The 13,820-nt window shown below is 47.6% G+C and overlaps 3 protein-coding genes across 3 annotated transcripts; all 3 read right to left on the reverse strand.

Moving 5' to 3' along the window:
* Positions 1 to 1,422: 1,422 nt before the first annotated feature.
* LOC138938716 (uncharacterized) lies at positions 1,423 to 2,646 on the reverse strand. Its single transcript, XM_070306334.1, has one exon. The coding sequence runs from the start codon at positions 2,644 to 2,646 to the stop codon at positions 1,423 to 1,425; it is 1,224 nt and encodes a 407-aa protein (XP_070162435.1).
* A 1,117-nt stretch (positions 2,647 to 3,763) lies between these two features.
* On the reverse strand, positions 3,764 to 4,411 carry LOC138939968 (uncharacterized). The gene has a single exon (XM_070308789.1). It carries the CDS (start codon positions 4,409 to 4,411, stop codon positions 3,764 to 3,766), a length of 648 nt encoding a protein of 215 aa, XP_070164890.1.
* A 5,468-nt stretch (positions 4,412 to 9,879) lies between these two features.
* Positions 9,880 to 10,863, reverse strand: LOC138941267 (interstitial collagenase-like). Its single transcript, XM_070311171.1, has one exon. It carries the CDS (start codon positions 10,861 to 10,863, stop codon positions 9,880 to 9,882), a length of 984 nt encoding a protein of 327 aa, XP_070167272.1.
* Between the last annotated feature and the right edge of the window lie 2,957 nt (positions 10,864 to 13,820).

Here is a 13,820-nt window from a genome sequence, read left to right on the forward strand (position 1 = left end):
ATTATCTTTTCGATATCAATTTATTCTTCCGTTGGAAAATTCTATTTCGAGGATATCTACTGATTTTTATTTATTTTTAGGCGACTGGCGCGGTTTCGTCACCGGTCTCTCGCGTCTTTCCCACGGTTGCTCATAGATATTGATATTGACAAGTGACTAAATGTTTAAAGAAATGCGTGGCGCAAGATGCTCCATTTACTGAACGACTTATTTTTATCACCGATCGATTATCGTTGCCGCAACATTGCGGAAGGAAGGAATCGTGCAGTCGCCAGGACGTAACACTACTATTACGTGTTATTTTAGTTTAAAAAAATTTATTTTATTTTCATAAAAGAAAAAGATTTTTATTTTTTATTTTTATCATTTTTTCAAGAAATTTATTAAGTTTTATTTTCTTTTTATTTCATTTTCTTTTCATCTTTTGCTCTTCCTTTGCATTAGAAGTTTTTGAGTGATAACTTCGTAAGGAAACATTTTTCTATCTATGTTTATAGGAAATTTTTCGTTCAGAATTAAATTTCCTATAAGATCTCAAAGTCAGGCTCGAACGTTCGGAGTCACCCTGTATATACAGGATGTAACAGAGCGCCCGTATCAGCAGTTTTTTAAGGAAACAACGTTTCGTGAAAAATGTTTCATTCAAAATTTGTAGAACTCTAAGTGGCGCATTATATAATAATATTAGTATGATCTTGAATAGCACCGTCAAGGTCATATAAAAATCACATTGAATTTTTTAAATGGGACCCCCTATTTTTCATAATATATTCTAGTAGCTTATCTCGAGAGCTTTCCAAAACACTATAAAGTATTTTTTTATTAAAAGTACCTTTTAAGTTATTTTATATTTTAATCTGACTGTTTGATAAAGTACCCGAGGAGTTTCTGGTTTCGGGGGGTGACGGGAAGAACGTTTAGAGTCCACGCGCACGTACGTTGGTCCGAGCCGCACCTCGCGAATATTCACACTTACACTTACTTCGATGATTGATTTCCGGTTGATAATGTCCTTATGTTCACTGAGATCCTTGAGAACACCGTGAGATTGATTTCTAGATCCGATCCGAGTCGCAAACCAAATCCCGAGAGCTTCGTAGATTTTTTCAAAGACAGCGTGCGCTATGAAAGACCGTTACTCACGGAATGATCGAGGATCACCGGAAGGGTCGATATCGACGCAGGAGCGCGGAAAAGCTCCTGAGAGCTTGATTATGATTGGCTGATAGCGTGGCGCGATGCTTATTGGATTGATAAGACCGGCATCGGGATTGGGTTGAGGTCGCGTACGAGAGAGAAAAGGCAGAGAGAAAGAACACTAAAGAGAAGGACTAGAGTGAGCGAGATGATGGTGAGGAGATTGCGCAAAAGTCGCGATATTTTCTGAACATTCCGCCCGCCTTCTACAACAGCGTTGAAAAATTATGCTATTGGTGATGGTGAGGCCGAATCCGTTGCTGGTTGGTCCGTGGGTGAGGGTTGATCTGGTGTCGTCAGAAGCACTGCCAACTTTGTGATAGGTCGCTTGAGTTCTGTTGTGGCCGTCTTGAGGGCCTTGAGGGTGACCACTCTGCAGAGACCGTCCGAGCCAAGATGAAGCTGTGTTACCCGAGCAAGAGGCCATTTTGATGGGGGGAATCTCTTATCCGTGAGAAGTACAAGAGAGCCGACCTTGATTTGCGTGGAGGGATGATGCCATTTCGATATCGCTAGCTGACGTTGAAGATATTCAGCTGACCAACGTGACCAGAAATGCTGGAATTGTTGCTGAATGAGCTGCCACCGAGATAACCTTGGGAGGGGCACTACGGAGAGAGATGGCTCCGGAATTGTAGTTGGCGCTGCCCCGATGATGAAGTGCCCGGGGGTGAGGGCTGCCAGGTCTTCCGGGTCGTCAGAAAGTGGACACAATGGCCTGGAGTTGAGGACTGCCTCGATTTGAACTAAAAGAGTCGTAAATTCTTCATAGGTTAGGGCAGTCTCGCCTATAGTTCTTCGCAGATGATGCTTGACCGATTTGACAGCGGCCTCCCATTTACCGCCGAAGTGAGGGGTTGCTGGAGGATTGAAGACCCAAGTGGTGCCGTCATGGGTCAGTAGCTGAGCGAGTTCCGAGAATTCCTTTGATCCCGCATTGAATAGCCGCTTAAGAGATGTATCTGTCCCCTGAAAATTGGTTCCACAGTCGCTAAAAAGAGTTTGGCAGATACCTCGCCGTCCCGTTAACCGCCGATACGCTGCGATGAATCCGTCTGTTGAGTAGTCCGTCACTGCCTCCAGATGAACCGCCGAAGTTGAGAAGCAAACAAAGATGGCTAACCATCCCTTGTGACACTTAGCCCCTCGTCCTCGCCATGTTTTAAGAGTGAGGGGGCCTGTGTTGAGGAAGGGACGAGATGAGGCGTAATGCGAGATGATGGCAGTTGACCCATGAGTTGCTGTGCCTTTACGCCTCGTTGTCGAGCACACCGAACGCAGCGGAGAATGTGAGATCTTACTGGAGCTCGGCCACCAACGATCCAGTAAGCCTGGCGAAGATAAGTCAAGATTACCTGAGTTCCGCCGTGAAGAGTCCTTAGATAGGCGTCCGATATAATGAGTCGGGACAGATATGAATTCCGTGGCAAGATGGCTGGGTGCTTGCATTCAGAGTCCAATTGAGAATGCTTGAGTCGGCCTCCGACTCTGAGGATGCCCGAATGATCGATGAAGGCCGTAAACTTGGCGAGAGGATGAGACCTTGACAAGTGTGCTCCGCTTGAGATGAGTGTCAGTTCCGATGAGAAGTACGCTGATTGGATTGACCGAATCCAATATAGTCGTGAAACTTCCAGATCTGCAGGTGTGAGAGGTGTGGCCAGAGAAGACTGTGGTATACCTTTGAGGATCGCGCAACACCGTTGACAGTGAGCCGTAATCCGAAGAAGCCGTGTGAGCGATGAGTAACGATAGAGAAGCTCCCAGAGGTGGTGTTGCCATTGTTGAGGAGGTGAGAAGAAGCCCGGGCCGCTCCTCAAGAGTCGCCGCCGAATTTAGCTGTGATACCGTGCTTGGCCAATGTTGAGGAGACTGTGCTAGCCACGAGGGACCGTTCCACCAAAGATGATGCCGAGAGAGTTGCGCGGAAGAGAGACCGCGAGAAGCACAGTCTGCTGGATTCTCCTTGCCGGGAATAAACCGCCAATGGCCCTGAGGTACGCGTTCTTGAATTGCCGCCACTCGATTCCGAACGAAGTTCTTCCAGCGAGAAGAATGACTGTTGATCCAGGTGAGCGATACTGATGAGTCCGTCCACAGGTAGATTGGTATCTCCGCGAGTTCTAGTGTTTGTTGAACATAGCTGATGAGACGAGAGAGTAGAACCGCCGCCATGAGTTCCAGCCGGGGAATGGTGAGTTTTTTGAGAGGTGCGACCTTGGTTTTGGCGCACACCAGTGTGATGATTGGCTCTGTCATGTGAGGGGTGACCTTGATGTATTGCGAAGAGTAAGCTGAGTGAAGTGTTAGGGGGACAACACCCCGAGTTCGCTCCGACTGAAATCCGCCAATACCTATGATGGGGACAGAGGCGTGCCGTCGAGGTACCTGGAGGATTTTGATAAGTTGTCCAGAAGCAAAGGTGAGTTCCGATCCGGGATCGATGAGCATCTTGACCGAGTGAGGCGAGCCGCCAGGTGATCGGATGATGCCGCAACAAGTAGCGAGTAAGACTGTCGGACGAGTGAGAACTGCCGAGTGAGATGTAGCGAGGACTGCGTGCGTGTCATTCCGAAGCCGCTGATGTAGTGTTCTCAGTTGGCGAGGCTAGCGCCGACGTCTTTGGGGCTGCGGTCGAAGTTACCCTGCCTTGTGTAGCTGACCGACGTGGGGGCGGTTCACCATCCATGTGTATCATGGTATGATGCTTGTTGCCGCAGTCTCTGCACCTCTTGGAGTTTTGACAGGCGAGTGCGTTATGCCTGCCCAAGCAATTAAAGCAGAGTCGATGGTCGATTACAATGTTGCGCCGCAGATGAGGAGACATATCTCTGAAACGAGGACAAGAGACAATGTAATGAGGGCCAGAGCACAGTGCACATTCAGAGGTCTCCGAAGTCCCGGAGGGGAGTGAGATGGCCACATGAGCGGTGGCCGTAGATGGTTTGCTGCTGTGTCGTAATGCCGGGGACGCTGGATTGTCCGCTGGAGAGACGCTCAACGTTTCGAATTCCATACTTTCCATGGCTCGAGCGCGGCCGGTGAGAAATGTGCGAATGTCCTTGTATGATGGGGGGTCCGTAGTGGAGCCAAGTTTGACTTCCCATGCCTCTCGGATGCTTGGGTCGAGCCGTTGGACAGTGAGGTGAACCAAGAGATGATCCCAGTGTTGAACAGGGGCTTCGAGAGACTCCAAGGCATTGAGCGCTTCCATTGTGGTGATGTCGCATTGATTAACTTCACTGAAGAGAGAGTGTCCGATGAGCCGTGCATCTCCGAGAGTGAGAAAGAGAGGTCCGTATACCGCGCACGAGACTCACAAGATGGCCATGGAGAGGGTGAGTCAAAGCACCGCGTGGATACGGGAGCGAGAGAGAGCGCCTGGTCGCGTCGCGGAGATCCGTTGCCGAGCGCCCGAATCCGTCCGAGCGTCGCCGAACACGCACGAACTGGCGGGCGCGCCGGAAGTCTGAGAGCGAGAGAGAGAACGCGCCGAGGATCGTTCTCAAGCTTTCGCCGGTAGCACTTGGAAAGCACACACTTGGTTCTCTTAGTCCGCACACAGAGATGTTCGATCCGATTCACTGAGGAGAGAGTGTGCGATGAGCCGTCCGTATCCCGCGCACGAGGCTCACAAGATGGCCACTGAGAGAGTGAGCCTGAACACGTGTCGTAGAGATCCGTTACCGAGCGCCCGAGTCCGTCTGAGCGTCGCCGAACACGCACGAGCAACCAAGCCCGACAGAAGTCAGAGCGAGAGAGAAAGCACGACACCGATCGTTCTCGAACTTTCGCCGTTAGCACGTGGAAAGCACACACTCGAATTTCTACGTCCGCGCACAAATATGTTCTTTCAGATTCACTGAGGAGAGAGTGTGCGATGAGCCGTCCGTATCCCGCGCACGGGGCTCACAAGATGGCCGTTGAGAGGGTGAGCCTGAGCACGTGTCGTAGAGATCCGTTACCCAGCGCCCGAGTCTGTCCGAGCGTCGCCGAATACGCACGAGCAACCGAGCCCGACGGAGGTCAGAGCGAGAGAGAAAGCACGACACGGATCGTTCTCGAACTTTCGCCGTTAGCACGTGGAAAGCACACAACCGAATTTCTAAATCCGCACACAGATATTCGTTACCGCACCCACCGATCCGGCTCGAAAGACCAAAAAATGTTTGATAAAGTACCCGAGGAGTTTCTGGTTTCGGGGGGGGGGGGTGACGGGAAGAACGTTTAGAGTCCACGCGCACGTACGTTGGTCCGAGCCGCACCTCGCGAATATTCACACTTACACTTACTTCGATGATTGATTTCCGGTTGATAATGTCCTTATGTTCACTGAGATCCTTAAGAACACCGTGAGATTGATTTCTAGATCCGATCCGAGTCGCAAACCAAATCCCGAGAGCTTCGTAGATTTTTTCAAAGACAGCGTGCGCTATGAAAGACCGTTACTCACGGAATGATCGAGGATCACCGGAAGGGTCGATTGTCGATATCGACGCAGGAGCGCGGAAAAGCTCCTGAGAGCTTGATTTTGATTGGCTGATAGCGTGGCGCGATGCTGATTGGATTGATAAGACCGGCATCGGGATTGGGTTGAGGTCGCGTACGAGAGAGAAAAGGAAGAGAGAAAGAGACTAAAGAGAAACACTAAAGAGAAGGACTAGAGTGACTGAGATGATGGTGAGGAGATTGCGCAAAAGTCGCGATATTTTCTGTATACTGACATATTTTGATATAAAAAATTAAATATCTCGTAAAATATTTAGTTTTCTATAATCTTATCGTAATACTACTTTGTACAGAATAATGAGACAAATCAATTAGTATAAAACAATAATTGTTTTTAAGAAAATTATCTACAATGTATTTTTTTAAACAATTATTTATTTTTTTTTGCACTAATTGATTTGTCTCATTATTCTGTACATAAAAGTATTACGGTAACATTATCGAAAACTGAATATTTTACGAAATATTTTATTTTTTATATCAAAATATGTCAGATTAAAATAACTCAAAAAGTACTTAATGAAAAAATACTTTATTATAGTGTTTTCGAAAGCTCTCGAGGTAAGCTGTAAGAATATGTAATGAAAAATAGGAGGTTCCATTTACAAAATTCAAAGTGATTTTTATGTGACTTTGACGGTGCTATTCAAGGTTATACTAATATTATGTAATGCGCCACTTAGAGCTCTACAACTTTTGCATGAAACATTTCAACAACACACGGGCTTTAAACCCGTATCAGACTACGCATTGAAAATTGAGGATTGAAGATTAAAAATTGGAATTTGACTAATCAGAACAAAAGGAACTAAAATTTCTTTGTCCTAATAGGTCAAATTTCAATCTTGTAAAGGCACTTTTAAGGTGGCTTTACATGGCAACGTTAAGAGTCGAGTGTCTGCGCAGAAAATTGTGCAGAATCTAATTTCAGCCGAAAATCTATCTCGTTTAAATTCTGCGCATTTTTCTGCGCAGACGCTCGACGCTTAACGCTGCCATGTAAAGGCACTTTTATGGCTCTTGCAGATCAGCGCGATATCCAATGAGAGCTTTATTTTTTCCGAAAAGCAGAGCTCTCATTGGATATCGCACGTCGCGTCATCGCGTTTGTCTGCGAGAGCCATTACACGACGAAGGCATGTGCAAGCGCAGGATCAATGCACATGGTTTTATAATCGTAATAGCCTAATAATTAACTACCAAATATTGTAATTAAACTACCAATCAAATGATTGTCTTTCAATTAAGACCAATTTGAACAAAATTGGTTGGTAAATAATATAATTATTCGGCTAACTTTACAGCTTCCAGTTAGCCATCCCCACTACCTAACCGCATATGGTTTTTTTTACTTTTTGAATAAATTATGGACTACCAAACGTAAATAAAGGATTTGTGACCACCTAACGATTCTGCATCGAATAAGCCCTGATTTAATCGATTACACTAAAAATTAAAAATATCCGGCTAACTTTACACCAATATTTTAATTATTCAATTAAAAAAATAAAACGATTGACCACCAAACGTTTTAATTAGACTACCAATCATCACCAAACGATCACCAAACGATTAGATAATTTTAATTATTAAAAAGTTAAAGTAATCCAGCTAACTTTACGGAGCTCGTAAACACCTAGTAAATTAAGGGTCGACAGGAGTGACGGTGACGGCCAAACTCCGAATTGATATTGGAGATCTCGCGCGGTGACAATGCGAAACTCCCACTTCAGGGTTACTAATCTAAGAAATAAATTCTCGATCTCTATGTAGAGGTGTATGTCCGTATACGTACACACACGATTGCATTGTTCGCGTGGACGCACCGTGGAAAGGAAATATAGAAAAGGATCAACGATCATACTATCCTTATTCTTCTAGCGTATCGCTTTACGGTCGAGAGGGAGGCGAAAAAGCATTTTTTTGCCACGGGAGGCCAAAAAGCATTTTCAGGCCTCCCGTGGCAAAAAACAGTAATACAACTAGAATAGGATAGTAAGGCCGGTTCTGGCTCAGTTTGTCGTGAGTGTGAGAGAGAGGGTACCGTTGGGGAGGAAGAGAGAGAGATAGTTTCGGAGCAGTTTGTAGGCGCCCGCGGGATGGAGATCGGGCTGGGCGGGTGCATGGGGGGGTAAGTAGGGTGAGAGGGGAAGCGCGGCCGGGGGGAAGCGGTGGGTACGAGTCGCCGAGAGCGCTCGAGAGATGGCGCTCGGGGGGTGGCGGTTCCTCCCGATTCGCGACCTTGACGCGACTCGCGCTTCTAGCGCGCGATCCGCCGTCGCGATTCTTTAGGGGGGCGCGCGACGCTTCTAGCGCGCGATCCGCGAGCGGACGGCGGGGCGCCCGGCGTCGAGGGGGCGGGGGATCGTCGGTGGGCGGTCGAGCGGACGGAGGGGCGTCTCTCGTCGCTCTCCTCTTCTCGAGGCGCGCGTTAGCGGCGATACGAGCGCGCTTGTCGCTTTAGCGAGACGGCGAATCTTCGAAAGGTCGTGGAATAAAGAGACATCGTCGTTCTAGCGAAAGAGGAGAAGTGCTTTTATTGTTTTCTTTTACAATATTTTTAATATATTAATAATACGAGTACGCGGATAAGCGTATCACGATTCCCCGAAGAACAGAGCCTGTAGCTCGCAATCGATCAGATCGTTGCGGTCGAAGTTATCGCTCTCGCGTATCATCGCGGGAATAAGCGTCTTATCGCGAGCGCCTGCCGCGATGTCGAGGAAACGAGTCAGCTTGTTGTCCACGCGCGCGGTTAAACCGCTTAAAGATGCAACGATGCGGTTGACGCAAAGTTCCAGATTTAATATAGTTACGACGGTACTCTTCGATACGGCCAGACGAATTTTAGGCGTTTCGAGACGAAGTATTCGGAGATTGTTGAGTTTGCCGAATCGTAGCGTCAACTGTCCGATGTGTATTGGCATCGGGCGCGCCTCGTCGCGCTCGTCGGAGCGAAAGTGCGACAGAAGCGTGGATCGTAGATCGAGCAGTTCCTTCCATGTATCCGGCGTTAGCGAGATCTCTTTGCCGTGATAATCTCCGAGGACGATTTTTACGAAAGAGGGTCGGTTGACGTTAACGCTGGTTTCCAGATGTTTATATGCGGTTTTGTCAATGGATAGCGTCTTCCTAAGATTCTGAGCGGTCGCGCCGAGACGTCCGCGTCGCGTCTTGACGTTCGATCGCGATCTCGTCTAAAAATAGATGCGAGCGATGAGAGAAACGGTGCTAGCGAATTATTAGTTCGAATAAATGTTTGATAGTCTTACCCATTGTCCATTTTAGCTTTTTTTAGCGTATTCCGCGCTATCTTCGCGGTCTCGCTCGGTTAGCCTCGATCGATCGTCGAATGAGTGTTGCTGCTACGGTTGTCCCCCCATTATCGCGTACATCGTCGCTCGTTCTTTCTCGTTTGTTCTTTATCGCGCGTTAGCTTCGGTGTTCTCCGTCAATAATGAAACGCTTAACGGATGGACGATCTTTATATACTCGCGTAGAGATCGCTTCTTCCCCTTTCGCGCGCTTTCTCTTATATATTCTATTTAAAAAAAATAACGGTAGGGTCGCTCTAGTCGTTCTCATCGTCGATCTTCTCTCTCTCGGTCGCGTCGCCGAGGCGATAGACGCGACTAAGGAGATCGCGCAATTGCCTTAGCAGTCCGTAGGACACTCGATGCCGAGCGCGCGTAGATCCAAAGGACCCGCCGAGGTTACGATATTCGTGAATTCGTTGAAGGCGTAGAACTGACGTTTGGCGAAGAAATATAGATTACCATCGATGTATCGGAAGACCGACGTTATCGCGGACGGAATTCCGGGAAATATATCTTTTAATGGAGCGTGTCTAACGACTATCATGTGACACTCGTCGATTTCCGCGACATTATCATCGTCGTATATAGCGTAGGTTTGTCCTGTGTGCGTATTTATCGCTGCGTTGATTTTAACGTTTCGGGGAAGTCCGATATCGTGGAGATATCTCGGCCAACCCGATTTTAGCTTAAGACTGGGATATTCGGCGAAATAGATCGAATCGTTCGCGAATAGCGCGAGATCGCCCGAGGGTCTTCGATACGCGGCGGATAGGCTCGTGAAATTCGCCGGTAGAAATGTCGCGTAATCCGTGAGCGTCATGGGTCTACCGTAGCGTTTCTCGGTCATGTCGACCGATCATACGTTGCGGCGATTAGCTATATATAATCGATGATTCATTATCAGCGCGGCGTCCACGCGCCGCAATGCGCAGATATCCGCGCGCGCTGGGTTGGTCGGCGCGACGCTCGTCGTCGCGGGCGCCGCGGTGGTCGCGGGAGTCGCCGTTGGATAGTTTCCGTCGTCGTGAGATCCGTACAGATTCTGTATAGCAAGAATGTCTTCTATGCTCAGCTTAACTGGAAATTGATTCTCGATGTCGGGTATATACGGGAACGTTATAGAGTCATTGCGCATGCTGTGCTGTAGACCTAATGCGTTGCCGATTTCGTGCGTTAGCGTTTGTAGCAGGTGATGCGTGTCGGGAGGATTCTTGTTTAGATACACGTGCCACGGTTCGGAATCGTCGACGTGTATCTCCAATGTGAAATCGGTCGTTCCAGAGGGAAAGAACGCGTGAGCTAGGGCTCCTCCCGGACCGTCGAAGGCCGCCGGGCAAATACCAACGTTCCGACGATTCGCGTAAGTGTGCGCGCCCGTTCGATACGATATCAATATATCGGGGCGTAACGGGTCGCGCGCGAAAGTTAGCGATGAGTTCGCCGCCCATAACGCGAACGCCGTTTCGGCCGTTCGCGAGATTTCCTCGCTAACCACCTGAAAATTACACGCGAGACGCGTCTTCGGCCATTTTCGCGCGATCGGGCTATACGCGCGATCGGGAATGTCCGCGAGACCGCATCGCGGTTTGCGCATAAGGTGAAGCGTAACGGCGTCTAACGCGCCGTTTCCCGATAATTGATAGTATTCTTGAAACAGCGATAGCGCGCGACGCAGAGACGTCGCGTTATCGGACGACAGCAATCCTCCATCGTCCTTTAGAAAACCGTACGCGTGCAGGAAACGGAGCGCCTCGATCCTCTCCGAGTCGGAGGGCGCGGCGACCGTCGCGGCGACGAGCATCGTCGCTAGAGCGAGAAGAGCCGTCCTCGCGTTAGTCATCGCGCGAAGCGGGGAAGATGCGGTAAACTATCGAGAGACGCCGGGCGCGATTGATTCGCGCGTTCCGCGAGACGCCTATTTTTATCGTCGACGAATAACGTGGGTGGGGGAGAGGGAAACGCGCCTCTTTCGATATCGAGCGGTCGGAATGCGCGTTATCTAGCGGACGCTCGAGTTCCTCTTTTGTTATTTCTATTTTTATTATTCGTTTGTCCTCTAAGAAGGACACTCGATGAGCGATTAAAGATATCCCTTTCAACGATGCGCGTTATCTAACGGATGTTTTTTGTTATTTCTATTTTATTATTCGTTTGTCCTCTAAGAAGGACACTCGATGAGCGATTAAAGATATCCCTTCCAACGATGCGCGTTATCTAACGGATGTTTTTTGCTATTTCTATTTTATTATTCGTTTGTCCTCTAAGAAGGATACTCGATGAGCGATTAAAGATATCCCTTCCAACGATGCGCGTTATCTAACGGATGTTTTTTGTTATTTCTATTTTATTATTCGTTTGTCCCCTAAGAAGAACACTCGATGAGCGATTAGAGATACCTCCTTCCGGCGACGATAAATTAGAGATACCCCTTAGATGCCTCCTAGATACCCCCTTCTGGCGGCGATGATCTCATCGTTCGCCGAGTATTCGGAATGCGCGTTATCTAACGGATGTTTTTTGTTATTTCTATTTTTATTATTCGTTTGTCCCCTAAGAAGGACACTCGATGAGCGAGTAGAGATACCCCCTTCCGGCGACGGAGCGGTCGCGGAAGGAAGACGCGGCGCGATCGATAAATCGTACCGCGACATCCGCGCGTCGATTTTTATAAAACGCGAGATCGTTTCGAGAAGCGTCAAAGTATTCTCGCTCGCGAAATAACGAAGCGTGAAACGGTGGAACGCGAAGTGGCGAGAGTTAAAATCGGTCGCGAACTGTTCGATATGGAACGAATCGAATAGATAATTAACGCGGCCGATTATATTAATGTAAACGGAGATTTAATTGCGATAAAGTCCTACGTTCTGGGAGACCTCGCCACGGATTTGCGCGCGGAGGCGCAAGGTGTTATCGAGAATAGTCCGGATTCGTTTAGACTCGCCTTTCAGTTGAACGAAGACGTAGATATCGCGCGTTTAATGTAAGTATTCAATCGGAATTATAATAAATTATAATGTTTTAATAACGTTTTACTTTTACTAACTTTTACTTTTACTAACTTTTACTTTTACTAATTTTTACTTTTGTATTTTAGACAAGAAATAGAGGGCTGTATAAGAACAACGCGAGAATCGCTCTACAATTTAATAACTAGAACGAGGACTATGCTCGCACAGGCGCAAAGCGTTCATAGCGCGTTGCGCGACGCTCGTCGACGCGACGTCGCGCGAGCCCCCGAACGGTTCGACTTAATCGGTCGGTTTCACGAGCGCGAGCGCGACTTCGCCATCCCCGAGTTAATCGGTCCGCTTCGCGAGGACGAGCGCGACTTCGCCGTTCCCAAGGTTAGGCGAGTCATCGCATCGCCGATCGACGAGGAGCCCGAATCGCGACCGATCGGCGAGGAGCCCGAATCGCGGCCGATGGAGGACGAGGCCGAACCGGCGACGGTCGACGAGGGTGAATCGCGGGCGGGTGTACGATTGGCGAACTACGAGCCCGAATCGCAACCGTTCGACACGGAGTAATTTTACGCGTTAATGAAGCACATTTGTAAGATATGATTTTTACGAATAAACGCTATACGTAAAGCGAAACGTCGATTCTTTACGCTTCTCTTTCCTTCTTCCGCATCCTCTCGCTCTCGCGCTTCTCGTAGTAACCATCTGTGTCCGCATTAAGTTTGTGTTTTGGTGACAAAGCTTGCTGACATAACCTGACAGCAAATTGACGGCAAGAACCGAGCAAAGCTTGATATAACTTGACGTCAAATTGATGGCAAAAATCGAGCAAAATCTGCGCAAGACAATCTGACAACAGAGTGTCAGCAAAAACCGAACAAATTCTGCAGGTTTTGGCCATTCATATAAAATAGCATATTACAATAGATTTAAAGTTTCTATAATTAAGTTTGTTACGCGACCGCGATAAAGGAAATACGCGGTTCGTTCGTATAACGTGTATTTTGCAACAGTATAAGTATAACTAATACATTCATGATTAAATTTATAGATTATATAATTGACTCGATACATTATATAAGGTTTAAAATATATAATTAAATTTATAGATTATATAATTAATTCGATACATTATATATAAAACTTAAATTTATAGATTAAATATACAATAATGTAATATACAATAATGTAATATAATTTATAATATAAATCGTGCAGTTTGCACGCGTTCTCTAACGCGCAATTCTTCGCGTGATATCCGTAGCGAAAGGCCCGCGAAGCGTTTAGAGTCTCCAGACGTTCGATGTCTTCGTAATCGGCGTCGATAGTCTCGACGGAGACGGCTATGTCGCGATCGTCGGCGACGTTTCCTAAGATCTCGATCAGCCACTTCTTCTCGTGACCTTTGACGTAGATCCGTACCGTCGAATCGGGGCTAGATCCTCGACATACGGCGTCTCGAACGAGTCTCTTCATCGACACGTAATTCGCGTGTCCATCGTTCCACTTTAGCTGGTGATGATTCGATATCAGCCAACACGCTCGCGATTTTTCCGCTCTCGTGAGCAGATCCCACGACATCGACGGGCGAAAGATGTGATGCGTCAATTCCACACCATTTCTTAACACGGCTACTTCTTTCGCGACTAATTTTTCGTTAACTACGAAACCTTGAAGATCGGCGCGTCCATCGTCGTTGTTAGCGATACTCGAAGTGTTTCCTTTTAGATTTTATTCTAAGCGCTTTATTCTTTCTCCGTACTTTTTCGAATATCGTCGCGCTTACACGATTCTGCGCACGACGTCAGTGAGCGGATTGTACTTTACCACTCGATCG

This window comes from Polyergus mexicanus, unplaced genomic scaffold (assembly GCF_030449975.1).
Source record: "Polyergus mexicanus isolate NDT 795.1 unplaced genomic scaffold, iyPolMexi1.0 SCAF_1, whole genome shotgun sequence".
Taxonomy (NCBI): Eukaryota; Metazoa; Arthropoda; class Insecta; order Hymenoptera; family Formicidae; genus Polyergus; species Polyergus mexicanus.